The sequence below is a fragment of the Solea senegalensis genome, linkage group LG9, assembly GCF_019176455.1.
Source record: "Solea senegalensis isolate Sse05_10M linkage group LG9, IFAPA_SoseM_1, whole genome shotgun sequence".
Lineage (NCBI taxonomy): Eukaryota > Metazoa > Chordata > Actinopteri > Pleuronectiformes > Soleidae > Solea > Solea senegalensis.
This window is the reverse complement of record NC_058029.1, coordinates 13,256,872-13,270,913: the sequence shown is the minus strand read 5'-3', so window position 1 is coordinate 13,270,913 and position 14,042 is coordinate 13,256,872. Positions and strand designations below refer to the sequence as shown.

The window sequence follows — 14,042 nt, the reverse complement described above, 5'->3', positions numbered from 1 at the left end:
TTGTATTTCAACTGGAAGGTTGTGGGTTAAATTCCTGGCTCTGCTAGTCTATATGTGTCCTTGAGCAAGACACTAAACCACATGTTGAAGTGCGTGAATGGCAAAACTGTAGTGTAAAGCAGATCATCAAGACTAGAAAAACTCTAGATAAATACAGATTATTATTATTATTGTTATCTTCTGATTTTATTTAGGAGTAGTAATGAGTAACACAGATAGAGGAAATGTAGTGGAGTAAAAGTAAAAGCTTCTAGAAATATAAATAGCAAAGTAAAGTATATATACGTGACTAAGTATTTACTTTGTTACATTACAACACTGCAGTGGAATCACTCTTCATACCAACATGTGCATTTCTTTGAGGCCTTTGGTAGAATAAGAGAGTTAAAGCAGGGACATGCTGTTGACTTCATGATGGTAATGATTATGACTCTGTGTAATGTGGCTTCTATAAGCATCCCCCAGTCTTCTAAAATATGCAATTAACAAGGTCTAATAAGGCATAAGTATCATCAAAAGCTTATATGTGAGTCAACGTTGTGTGTTCAAAATGAGCAGGGAGAAAGCAAAAAAGAGAAATAACACAATTAAAGAAATAATAGAGTAAGACAGGATTCATTAAAAGACGTAAGGACACAGAGCTCTGTCCCTGACAATTACACTGACAAGCACAAGAGCACAAGAGCAGCAACATAGAATTACAATTAAAGAAGAGCACAAATGTTGATATGTGTTAATTTGAGTCACTGAGAACTGAGAGGAAGGTTGGGGCCAAACTCACATTAATTGTCAGAAAAGAGCCTCTCAGAGGAGACACACATTTACAACACTGTGTGGCTCCTTATTAGCAAATTTGACTGTCACTAACCTGATTATTTATTAACAGATTTTATATTATAAATGATTATGTATTGAGTTAAATAGCAGTTTTTCATTGAAACTCTGCGTTAAGTAGTTTAAGAAATAAGAAAGAAATAAAGAAAAAGTTCTGTGCTTGTGTAAGCATTTTCATTTAAAAAAAAAAAAACATGCATGCTAAATAAGATTATAATTTTGCTATTTCCATTGTGCAGTCAAGTCAGAAGCACTGTCACTGTCGACCAGTAAAAGTAGAAAAATAGGTCAGGAAAAGTTGCAATGACTCAGGACAAGATGAACTTTGATAGTAATCGAATCAGCGAACTGTAAATAACTGTGTGACAAACAATTTTCAGTCACATCTCACTTCAAGTATGTAAGATTTAGAACACTTTCTTTCTTTCTTTCTTTCTTTCTTTCTTTCTTTCTTTCCTGGGGCCCTTCCCTGTTGTCTGGCTCCTCTTATATAAACCAGACAGCCTCGGCTAAGCAGACATGACATCTCAAACAAGAATAGGGCCTGATTTCATTCTGAGACACTCTTCTTCTACTCCCGTCACCTTAGGCCTTTGTTCTCCACCTCAAGACATAGCGGTCAAATTGAGGATATTCTTACAGTGTCTAACAATGCCATCCTTTTACACATGATAATTCTTGCAATATAATGTGGCATTCTTGTTATTCCCTTTAAACCATCACATTTTCTTTGAACTGATCATTTGTGAGCACTACGGAAATTTCCCAGCTCTAACATTAAACAGTGTTTTCAACCTTCACGGCCTCGTACTCTCGTGCTCGACTCATGGAACCAACGTTTCTCAAAAAAAGTGAAAGAAACCACAAAGGGAGGAGAACACTGGTTGCCTGTCTGCATGTGCAGAAGCATGTCAACTGAATTCAAACTGTTGTGGTTGGAGAGCAGCAGCAGCAGCCGAAGCCCAAAGAAGAACAACCCCAGGCGTCCGTGTGAGCGGGAGGGAGCGAACTTTGCCATTGGGCAGCTGTAAAAACAAGCAATCATCCCACATTGCAACAAGAAAGAATCAGAGTGCAGCGCCAGTCTGGAAGAACAGTAAACAGTCCAGTTCAAGCTGAACTGGTGGGTGCCCCATATCAATTATTAACCCGATGCAAGGTAGGCTGTGGATGAAAAAAAACAAAAAACATTGCAGCACTGTGGATGGATCAATGACTTGTAATGAATGCAGAGTCATTCCTTTTAAAGTTACAAGTGCGTTTGGAGTTGCATTATAGTCTCTAATTCACAGGAAATTGAGCTGTCTCTCCAAACACAAACATAAATGCACTAACATGATTCAGGTGAGCAGGTTGTGGAAATGGCCTGACAAACAAAAACCTCTCAGCGCCTCTCAGCTCCTCGTCTCCCTGTCTGTGAAAAACAGATTTTAATTAGTGACGAAAATTAATTCATAATTTCACAGTGAACCAACGTGACCAGAAAGTGGCCTTGTTTTTCACTATTTACTGCAGATGATTGATTCAGGAGTGTCTGAAATAATACTGTTAATCAAGAAACCCTGGTAATCACTTTCACTATCTTATCTTCCACATGCCATTAAAATATCCAGCTCTTTACTGGTTTAAGAGAAAAGTAAACTGTTCAAGTGGCAGAAAAGTAGTTAATAATAACCCTGAGGTGACTTTCAAATTCTTAACATTCAATCACATAACCAAAAATTCTTCACATGAGCCGAATTACAACTACACACTGTTTGTCTCACATGGATAAAAATCTTAGAGTGGCTTGAGGCCATGTCTTAAATAAACTCCCTCTTCCTTTAGCCTCACTTAGATACGATCTCCTCATGGGCACAGCCTCTTCAGTTCATACGGACGTAAGTTCATGTGGGAAAACATTTTTTGGAGATAAAGACTCTTTTTAAACATAAGGTGGGTCTGATTTGAGTTCTGGCTTGTCCCCAACCTCTGTAGTCTTGCCAGTTTTAGCTGAAGGGTGTGGGCTTTCCTCCATTTCTCCAAAAAAAAAAGTAGCAATGAAAACGACAAACGACAGAATGACTGGCAAAAAGCCTGACATCCATCAGCCAACATGTCAAACCAAAAGCTTCCTCTTCACACTTTTGCAGATTCAGTTTAAGAGACTTTGAAACACATCACTCACCAGTCACACCTCGGTTTTTTTCAGTGGCAGATCTCACTGTGACCTTTTTGTGAAATGGTTGTTGTTATTATTATTAATAGCTAAGTCTTGATGGATGATACAGGTTTGAATATGAGGCAGATGTAACATACAGTGTGTGACGATATTCCAAATTAAAGGCATCCTGTAAATATTCTATAAATGGGTCTCTGTTTTGGCAACCATCAGCCGTTAGTAGCAGCAAGTTGACATGATTGTACATTATTCAGGGTTTTTTTTTAATAGTTTTTTACATCTTGTCACTAGACCTCAAGAATCCACTCTGCATGTTGGTGTTTTTGTGTAAAACATGAAATATAAACACAAGAAAACTTCAAATTTCCAAATGTTGCTCACTGCCTTTTCTAAATTGAAAGTTGGATGCATTTTTTATTTTTACGCAGAGAGCACAGAAGACACCAATTACCATACCGAGGCAGGTCATGTTCGATTTTTCAAGTTTATTTTTCGGGGCTGTGTGGCCACAAAATCTGATTGCCAATTCTGAATTTTAAATCAGATTTGTGTCATTTTAGTATGTCGTCCTTGATCAGATATATATCCAATATGTGACCCTGCAACATGAATGACAATGGTCATATCAGAATTCATGCAGCTTTTTGCCTGTGCACATGCACTGTGTGTGGATCACCGATGACACTTGATTGTTTAATTAAATTGTTTACAATTAAAATGGGTGTTGTTGTGAAGTTCACTACTGCCCCTACAAAGGGAGTCCTTAAAGGAAATGATATGATGCTGTGCTGTAAAGGACGTCCCTGTATACCAGTGAAGAAATGTGATGTTCAGTAAGTGTCCTTAAAGGAATACTTCACTGATTTGCATTTAGCTTTGTATTACTAGAATAGGGGTAGTATTTAAAAAAAAAAAAGTGCTTCCCAACCTCAGAATGAATATCTTCATTGGGTTTTTTGTTACGTGCCCACCAGTGACACTTGGTCTGAGGCTTAAAACTGCAATGCTAATTCTGCACTTTTTAGACCCACTCGTAGGGGGACCGGACCTCATTCCTAGAATGTAAACAGCGTCCATCATCTTTGCTAACAGTTACGCAAGTATTCCTTTAGGGAATAAACCCATGGTTCTGTAGAGGTGTCTTTTTTTTTCTTTAAAACTCATTCAGTGCACTGCTAATTTGGTCCCCTGCCCTTCCAAAAGTGTGTGCACGCCACTGCTGATCTGCAATGCGTCAGATTTGTACATTGTCACTGGTAATCGAACATAACCTTAATATCATTTTAAGTTTGGGCACACACAATGAAAAATGATTCTATTCACAGTTACACAACTCTACCGGCAGCTGCTTCAACACTGAACGTTTCACCCCGTGCTGCTCAGTTTCTGTTGCTACAAAAAAATAAAAAAAAGAATGATTATCATAAATATGCAAACCCCACACACACACACATGGGCACAATTCATATTTCATCACGGTGGTATAGACCACAGAGGATTGAAGAAATGCTAATGTTTCCAACAGTGTTCCTATTTGGTAGCAGTGCTGATGATGATGATCCTGCTTTGGGCCCAGTGGGACATTACCTGCAGCAAAATGACTACAACATCATCTCCATGCAAATATTACCAAAGGAAGAAGGAAGACAAACAGGAAAAGTAACTCAGTGATTGTGTGAGAGCCATTAGCTCTTCTGAAACAAAAAGAAAAAGTTCAAACAGTTCAAAACAACCCCCAGAGCTTGCTGTAACTTCCTTTGCTGCCTCTGTGTGTGAACACACTTGTACAAGTTTCCCATGTATTTACTAGGTGACATTATTAAGATTAAGAACCACAGAACTGTGGTTGAGAACGTCTGTGGTTCTACACACACACACCACATTCTTACATTGTTCCCTGCCGTTTAATTAACAACATTTTTATCCTGCAGTCAGCCAGCAGAGGTGTAAACAGCCGAAATTTCCAGTAAGGTTGTCACACAACTTAACATAAGATTTAACAAAGATGACTGCTCTGCTCTGGCAGCCATTAGCAGCTGCAGGGGCAGCCAGCACTCTTCATCTCTCACCAGGAAATCAGAGGTCTCTCTCTAGTTGAGCAGACTGAGCCGTGGCTCCTGAAGGGTAAAAACTGGGATTGTGATGGTTGAGTTATAGCTGGTGTCACATCCTGTGTTGCAGGGCAAACCAGTGCTATATTAAGGACACGGGGTGCAGACAAAATAGAATAACCACGGATACCTAATCCCCCCCCGAAATTCGTGTTGCACAAATATTTTCAAACTCGCAATTCACAATTCTTCAATGAAAATAAAAACTTTACTGTTCAAATATAGATTTATTTCAATATTCCTTCATACAAACATCTTTTTTTCTCCAAAAAAATAAATTGTTGAAAGGGTGTGAATCAGAAAAAGTGCACTATTTACTATGTTCACAAAATAGTCAAGAGTGGGTAAAGCTGTGTGATGCTCAGATACAAAGCATAAGAAGGGAATCATCAAAGCTGACACAGTAAGAAAAAGCTATAGTTTAGTTTCTTCTGCTTTGTATTGGTCTCCAACACCTGAGTTGTACAGGAGCAGGGTTTTCAGCACTGTGGTCAGGTAAAAGTACATTGGAGGTGGTTTCGCTCCTCTGTGCAAAGGCTCATTAGATTAGAAACAGTTGTGGACACTCAGTCTTCAAAGTCACGTGGTCTTTAGGTGGAGGGTGTTTAAAATCACACTTATTTGAAGAGGAACTAACCTAGGATGTGGTGCATGAACATTTCTCACGTTTTGAAATACAAATATGTTTGTGAAAAGTATGTTTTGACACTGGTAATTTGCTTCACAAATGTACCCCCCCAGTAAAGATGCTTCTTACAGTGTGGTGTATGCGCACACAGGCTCAGGTCAAAAGTCTTAAGTTGGCAAAATGGAGGCATTATCTTTCAGCTCCATTTGTCAGAGTGAAACTGTGGATTTTCCCACCAGTTGACTCATCAGTTGACAAAGTGCTCCTCTTTAATGTCATGTGTTGCATTCAGGTGATTGGCCAGCTCTTGCGTCACAGCATCTTTGCCAATCTGATCGTTCCTCCTCTTTTCCATGATCACGTCCTCCAGGCTCTGAAACTCTAGCACGTGGTTCTGCTTCTCCGAAAAGCGTAATTTCAACCTGTAAGGCTGTTTTCCAATCCTAATCTCACCTCCGATTTTGAACTCTCTTTTGCCAAAACGGCACCAGGCGGCAAAGCACTCAGAGTTTCTCCAGTAAAGCTCTTGGTCTCTCGATCCCACATAGTCCCGAGCGTTGCGCACGACCACGTCGAGTGGGAGCGCACGGTACCTGTAGAGGCCGTTCACTATCCTGCCCTGTTTTCCCTGGCTCACATCAGTGAGGAATGTGATCTTTATCTCACCTCGGTGTAGATGGATCACCTGGAACTCGCCGACGTAAACAGCCCAATGTGGATAATGTCCGGTGGCCAGAAACTCCAGCAGGTCTCCAGGTCGACACTTGTTCAGGAGACTTTCCGCGGAGTGCGTCGCGGCTCCGCTGCTCCTCTCATAGACGCACTCGTCTCGGTAGAAAATCGCGCACTCCAGCTCGTCCTGTGGGTCGAATAGCTTGTCCTCATGGTTCACAGTGTGACTGTCTGATGAGTAGTTGTCCAAATTCTCGTCCTGGTCGTCGTCATCGTTGGAGAAAATATAAGAGACGCCAATGCGCGGTCCGTCGCCGTCCGAGTCGAGCCCATTTGGGTCCGACGTTGGCACCTCTGCGTAATTTAAATGCGTCAGCTTCTCCACCTGGTTCCCCATAAAGGTTACAGGTGGATGTAAGAGCTGAGCAAAGAAACAGGATCCACCTGTTCTTGACGGGGAGGATACAGAAAGAAGCGCAGGACTGTGGAGTGTCTTCACTAAATCCAAAGCGGCCAAGACGCATGCCAATAATCCATGTCCAGCTGCAGATGTATTGTGTTCCAGATTAACGTCCACCTGTAGAAAAACACAAGATAGAAGCTGAAACGGCGACTTCGGAGCTCTTCACTGCAGCCTGTTCTCAAAGTCAAACTAGTTTACATTCCCAACAGGTGCTACCTGACACACCTGTTGGCTCGGTTTCCTCGAAACTCGCCACGTAGTGTGTACTTTTAGGTTTGTCTTCCTCAAGCATAAACAGTGATATTATTCCTATTGACGTGATGAAGGTGAATCCACGATGAAGTCAGTCAGTCAGTGGGGTTTGGACTCACCTGCAGCTCAGCTCGTCCCTGCAGTTTCTGTCACATCGGTGCAAAACAGTGGCAGATGTCAGTGTCTGTGAGTGTGAGCAGCTTCACTCCTCCTCCTCCTTCCTGTGTGGTTTTCTCCGCTCTGCTCTGCTGAACTGAGTGTCTGTAGTATAAACCATAGTCAGTGAACGGACGCTGCAGAGAAACTCAACCAGGATTCAGTAACTGCTGCTGGGAGGTGCTGCCATTTAAAGCGACAGTGCGCCTTTCTGCCCTATTTACATATTCACTCTCCAATTAAGCTTAAAGGCGCTATATGTAAGAAATATATTATATTAAGACTAACAATACAAAATAAATCAAATCTATCTATTTATCTATCTATGTCTGCACTGGAGCATTAAAACATAGGTGTATACTTTTCTTCTGGACAAGGAGTCAAAACAGAAAAGTTCAGCCATGCTTAGTTAACTCTTTCTCCCTCTCTTGTATAATATGTAATTTAGAGTTTGAATATCCCTGCACTATAATTCTGTCTTTCAGTTTTCTTAATACAATATAATCCTTATTGAGACTTATTGAGGTGCTGTGCAATATCGTAATGCTGGACCATATATTTTTGAACCTCTTTATTAGAATAACAATGTTTTCATTCAACAAACTTTTTTATTGTGACCTCCATTTACACTTAATGCCAAACATGTTGTATGTAAGTTTATCTTACTGAAGCTTGCTAATATACAAGACCCAACTTTCTATCACACCATTCTATTCAAAATGCTAAAGATCACAGTATTGAACAGACATATAATTCTGCATCAGCAAGACCAACACCAGAGCTAGTTTTAGCACATTTCTGTAAAACTTATCTTCACACCAGCGCTAAAGGAAATTGTGTTTGTCACCTAAGAGAAGGAAGTGATGCGGGCAGCCACATATAGAACATCGTTTCCTTGACAAGTCAGTAGTGCGTCGACTTTGGAAGGAGCACAAGAGGCCACGCTGCTTTTTTTCTGATGGGTGTGGCAAACCCTTTGGATTCAGCTCCACAAAGCAGCACAAGGAAAGCGGATACCTGGCTCAAACCAGAGATCAGAGTGTCTGTTATTGTCTGACCCTCACTGTTCTTCTCCTGCCTCTACATCCAGCTAATATCACTCCGACTTGGACTCCTGTGCCAGGAATCCAGTCTGACTAAATCCTTTTCTAGCAGGAGGAAACATTTTCTTGGATGACTATAGCACCAACACCTCAGAGGGACAACATAATGGCTTTGACTGTGATATAGAGGATACAGTGATGCACATTTGACAAATTGAGCCATTGATGTAAAATTACCTGTGACTGAACATGTTGTGCAGTAATCAAGACAGAGTTTCCAGCATGGTGATTCAAAGTGGAACGGAGTAGAGAAATAAATGAATCAACATTAGCCAGATCATTTTGTTGCCAATTAATATCTTCATTGGCAAAATGCTCTCAGCCTTGCATGACGCACTCTGTGGAGAGAGAGCAATTAAGACTTGTTCAAAAAGCCTGATGCAAGGTTATTAAAAGATTAGCTTCACATAGTTCCATTTGAACACAGCCTTTGTTTGTTGCTCTTTGGAACAAAAGACCACTCACTGAGAGCAATAGCAGGAAAAAGTAGAGCTTTAATCACACACATGCATTCCCACAGATGTTAAAGAATCATTTGTTTATGGCTCGTTGAAAACTTTGAGGATTTTCTATTATCTCAGGATCCTTGTGTGGTACCATTTATAGAAGCCACCTTATTTTGAAGAGATATGGATTTCAAAGTTTTTGATATAGTGATGTGATGAAGTGACTCTGGATTTCTTAGTGACCAGTAGTGGTCACAATTTAATAATACTTTATTTATAATCCAGATTATACAGATGGTAAAATTGACAGCTCTTTTCTTGTCCAAAGCCATTTTCACAACATTTCACATTCATACAACACCTCTACTGCATATTACTTCTCCATCACATAATCTATGAACAGCTGGCACACTCTTCAGGGCCAATTTTGGGGTTCATTGACTGACTGGAGGATCAAACACCTGACCCTCTCTACCCCTGTGTCCTCATGCAGAGGCTGCTCTCTTGTGGTGTTTTCAAATTACTGCATCATGTACCCATGTCCCTAATTACAGAATTGACTGCAAAATTTTTTCACATAAATTGTCCAACATAGGTTCACTACTCAGTAAAGTAGGGAAAAAACTACATATAGCCAAAATCCATTACTATTCTAACTATAGAACTGTACAGGGGAATGGGTCTTACAATAAATTACCCAGCTGCTTAGAGCACTACGTCCGGTTGCTGTTTCTCTTCTGGCTTTGAATCTTTCTCCTCAGACTCTGGTCAGGAATGAGGTCTGTTGCTTTCACATCAGTGTTTCCACAGCCCACCACAGGACAACTAAAGGAAAAGAGAAGGAAAGACACACTTGGAATATTAAATAGAGCTCTTGCGGCAAACCTTTTGGCGATTTTTGTTGTTATTATTCTGCCTCAATTTAGCCTTTATGAACAGAAAATATTTTACATTATTTGTATGCTGCGTCCTTCATCTGAAAATGGGCCCTACCGTCAGACTTGACTGAGGGAGTGTTTGTGTGTACACCAGCAGTTAAGGGGGAGGTGGGGGAAACGCCCGTCAAACTGTCAAACTTTGACAGACGTTTGTTCTGTCAAACTACTAAAAGACTGGGTTTTATGAGCAGAAGAACTCGCTTCTGAAACCTGATGTGTGGGCAGACATCACACTTTACTAGTGCAATGTTGCTGTTGATTCCAACTATATATAAAACAAATCATACCAAATCATCTATACTGAGAAAGAGAGACTATGGAGCTGAGAAGCTTAGTTAGCATTGTGTGAACTCACATGACAATAGATTAGAATGTAACAGACATCTGTTAATATTCAAATGTTATGCACTACGGTTGTATTATATGTAAAAATAAAAGGTATTCAGGTCGTAATACCCTTTCTATTAGCCATTTATGTTATGCTATTACCCTTTATATATTAGTTTCTATACCAGTGTTTTATTTTCTTTTGATATGTGAAATGTACAAGTTAAAACAATATATTGGTGGGTGTTACCCATGAAAACATGAGTGATGATGGACAAATCATTGCTGCTACAATATGGTGCTGCTGCACTTGTAGTCATGCAACTAATTAAGAAAAGCCCTCTCAGGTATTGCTGCTTTAATTGTAGATGTTAACTGTTCACAGTTACAGCAGTCAGGATTCAATATAGGCAATGAGAAAGTTTTTCGTTGACAACAACAAGCACTGGGATTTCATCAGTGTTCCTCTAGGATCAGTCACATTTAATTTGACTCCAACATCAAAGCTGTATAATAAAGAACATGTAAATTAAGGCATAATGTTGGACCCATGCCAGACGACTGCAGCTGCAAAACCTGACTCTACGATCCAACGGTTCTCCAAGGAAGAGTGTCTTACCGGCATTTCTTTTTCTGGTTGTTTCTTGTTCTGATCAGGCCCAGTATAGCAGCTTCATCATAATGGTGGTTACAATTCTTATTCTTCATTGGGTTCTCCATTTCCACCTTGAATACAGATGCGCGGATAAAAAACACAAATTGAGATGGTCCTCTGTATCCTCACTTCTTAACCTTATGTTGAATATGTTATTGTAAGAGACTAGTTACTGATGCGACATGAAAAAAATATCAATTCATATGAACTAAAACAGCATGAGAAACTGCAGCAGTATACCTGTGTGAGTGGACAGGTGAAGTTGACTTGGCTCTGTGTAACAGCAATGTCCTCATCAAGCTCCTCCATGTTATCAGCCGACTCTTGGTTGGCTAAAAGAACAAAAAGTCTGTTTCCTTAAATGTAATCTCAGTAATCAATGATGAGCTGGATTAATGAAAAGATGGCAGGAGAACATGCAGCAGGGAAGAAGATTAACTTGGATAGATGTATGAAAATCATAGATTCAGAGCTAATCCCTGATATGTTGTCAAACAATAACAAACTTTATCACATATTTTATCATTTACATACTCCTTAACAAAATACAAAGCCTTAAGACATTACACCCTTAAAAGAATACAGTTACTGATACGCTCACACAGATATCAAGCACCCTCTTGTTGTTTTAATCCATGTATCAAGTTCACAAGATCTATGGTTGTTGTACCAGTGCAGCAGCATCTATCAAAGACTCAAGGTCATTCTGGGCCCGGGGTATTAAGCAAACTCTATGCTGCCTCCTGAATTTGAGCCAAGCCTAAGGGCAATGACACAAAGCCACAGATTGGCTTATAAACTTCAAAGATAGCCTATTGAGAGCAATATGCAAGATGTATAAACAGCTCAAAAACAACATGCAGAGGTAGGTTTGGATCACTCAGTTAAAAATGATGATGTGTGATGGGTTAAACCTTCTTCTACATACATACACTCACTAGACTTAGACTATATTTTCACACAGTTTTCACTAAATAAGCTGATGCAATTCAGTCATCTGAAAAAGCATTTTACTGCCTGAGTGAGCCCAAGATGACAAAAGGAGCAGGAAATGACAGATATGGGGGGGTTCTGGGCAAATAAAAGTAAGAGTAAAAAGGGGGATTTGTGTATTTATAAAAACAATCACTGAATTATTCTCTTTGAGCTCTCCTGCAAGTGCAGCCATTATAAGTCTGTTATAAATCCTCAATCCACAGCACACTAGTGCATAAATCATAACTGTAGCGGGTATTTGAGGCAGGTTTATATTATTTAATTCATATTTTATTATGAGATCCTGAGTGATATTTATAACAGTTTTGTCTACAGTGTCAGTGGTGCACTGGTTCAACATCATCTGCCGCTACATGGACGCTGTGGAGATACACAGACCGCCCTATTGAGGTACTCTGCAACAGTGCCGTATGATAAAAAAATCTAAATGTTACAAAGATAACTGAGGCAGTGGCTTATCACAGAGCCAACATGCTTCCAGTCAGCATAGTGGAGAAGTTTGGTTTTAAAAATCTCATGAACCTGCTTGATATTATGTTTTTCCTCTATGTGGTCTGATTGATAACTGAAGTGATTAAAATAAGAGGAAAGTTTATGAGTTTAGAATAAAAGTGTTAAAAGTTAAATTTTATTTTTTTTATTCTATATCAATATCGATCAGTATGAAGTAGTTATATCATGATATGCTTTAGCCTTATCGCACAGCCCTAATATTCATACTGTAACATATACAGTTTGTTCTGTTTTTTTTCCCACATCATGGCTACTCCATATTCTTGTGGCGCAAACTCACCTGTGTTGAGAGAATTCTTGATGCTGTCATTGAAGGCTAATACTTTCTGGTGACGGTGCAGATCAGCATCAGAGAGTCTGGCTGTTGTCTCTGTGAACTTCTCACTCACTTTAGCAGACAGGCCAATCATGGCCTCTGGCTGCTGGGAGGCAACCTACGGGATAGAAATATATTCTGTTGTTTTCATGAGGTTAAAACATCAAGCATTCTTTCTTTGAACCTTTCTTTAAATGCATCTTTGGGTGGGTTAGTATGGAGATGAACATATTTTCCACCTCAGGTTGGTCTCACCTCAGCTGTAACTTGTTGCACCACATCAATAAAGCAGTTGATTTCTCTGTCGAGCCTGGCACAGTCCAGAATCATAGCCTCCATCTCCTTGATGCCACTGTTCATCTCTTCATCTGTAACACACAAACACACACAAAGTCCTTCACCTTTATCAGTGACTCCCAAAGAGTGGGTTGTAGGCCCGTGGTGGGACCATGAAGATACTGCAGATATCAACCAACTAACCAGTAATAATAATAATATTAATGTTCACTTCTGCTATTACTTCCTCATAATCCTGTACTTAACTATAGTGTCATATAATTTGGAGTTTGTAATAATATTGAACAGATAATAGTGTGTGTTCACGTTTCTTATTTAGATTTTTATATTTCAGACATTGCATTATGTTGCTTTGCCCATAATAAAATGTCAATGCTATTTTTTAATTCCAGTATTATATATTATGTGAATTCTTTATCCTAATCAGGCTTCAGCTACTAAGTCAAATTAGCTTTGTGACCCTCTCTTCACTTTTGGTCAGTTCTGTGTATTTTTTGTCATGCAAATTAAATAAAACCAAATCAAAATATATCATAAACTTATTTTGTGTTTATATACTTATACTGTAGTAATACTTTACTGGGTGGAGGTACTAAGTTCTATCCATCACCAACTGTGATGCACTAAAAAAACGTAATAACATCACAACCGTTTTAACAGGCAGGCACATGAACAAAATGTTTAATAATAATTACAGCATTAACTGACTGAAAAACCTACCCTGAGCCTCAGCCAGGTCCATCGCCACATCTGTCACTATGTCCATTGCTGTCCCGACGTCTGCCTGACATGACTTCAGGCTTGACAGAGTCCCGTGAACGGCGCTCAAAGACATAACGACACGTTTTAAAAACAGACACCAGTAACACAACCAGCAAACTTCAGCTGACCATCCGCTAGCCGTTAGCCTAGCCTGCTAGCGTCACCTGCCAGTTGTTGTTAGCTTAGCTAGAAGACTAACGCGCTAAATGTCTAAAGGGTTTAAAGTGTACTAAACTGCGATAAAGTCACTCGGTAGTGACTTTACAAAGATACAAGTGTAAAGTACGACAGGCATGTGAGATTGAACCAAACCCCCGAAATGGCATCTGAATAGACAACAATTATCATCAAAGCTCTGACTTCCGGGTTGTTTTTTTTCAAAGTAAAGGGAACAACGAGCCTGACATTAAAA

General features: G+C 39.7%; 2 protein-coding genes across 2 annotated transcripts; both read right to left on the bottom strand.

The window, feature by feature from the left end:
* Positions 1-5,313: 5,313 nt before the first annotated feature.
* LOC122774797 (protein LRATD2-like) lies at positions 5,314-8,783 on the bottom strand. Its single transcript, XM_044034317.1, has 2 exons — positions 7,241-8,783; positions 5,314-6,983 (listed from the first exon to the last, which is right to left on the bottom strand). The coding sequence occupies exon 2, from the start codon at positions 6,801-6,803 to the stop codon at positions 5,982-5,984; it is 822 nt and encodes a 273-aa protein (XP_043890252.1). The 5' UTR covers positions 6,804-6,983; positions 7,241-8,783; the 3' UTR covers positions 5,314-5,981.
* A 71-nt stretch (positions 8,784-8,854) lies between these two features.
* Positions 8,855-13,989, bottom strand: nsmce2 (NSE2 (MMS21) homolog, SMC5-SMC6 complex SUMO ligase). Its single transcript, XM_044034318.1, has 6 exons — positions 13,589-13,989; positions 12,827-12,939; positions 12,536-12,689; positions 10,987-11,078; positions 10,711-10,817; positions 8,855-9,651 (listed from the first exon to the last, which is right to left on the bottom strand). Exons 1-6 carry the CDS (start codon positions 13,701-13,703, stop codon positions 9,540-9,542), a joined length of 693 nt encoding a protein of 230 aa, XP_043890253.1. The 5' UTR covers positions 13,704-13,989; the 3' UTR covers positions 8,855-9,539.
* Between the last annotated feature and the right edge of the window lie 53 nt (positions 13,990-14,042).

Coding starts and splice junctions, on each gene's coding strand:
- LOC122774797 (XM_044034317.1), bottom strand. CDS start 6,803: ATGGGGAACCAGGTGGAGAAGCTGACGCATTTAAATTACGCAGAGGTG.
- nsmce2 (XM_044034318.1), bottom strand. CDS start 13,703: ATGTCTTTGAGCGCCGTTCACGGGACTCTGTCAAGCCTGAAGTCATGT. Junction 12,940..13,588: donor GGACCTGGCTGAGGCTCAGG/GTAGGTTTTTCA, acceptor TGTGTGTTACAG/ATGAAGAGATGAACAGTGGC. Junction 9,652..10,710: donor AACCAGAAAAAGAAATGCCG/GTAAGACACTCT, acceptor CTTTTCCTTTAG/TTGTCCTGTGGTGGGCTGTG.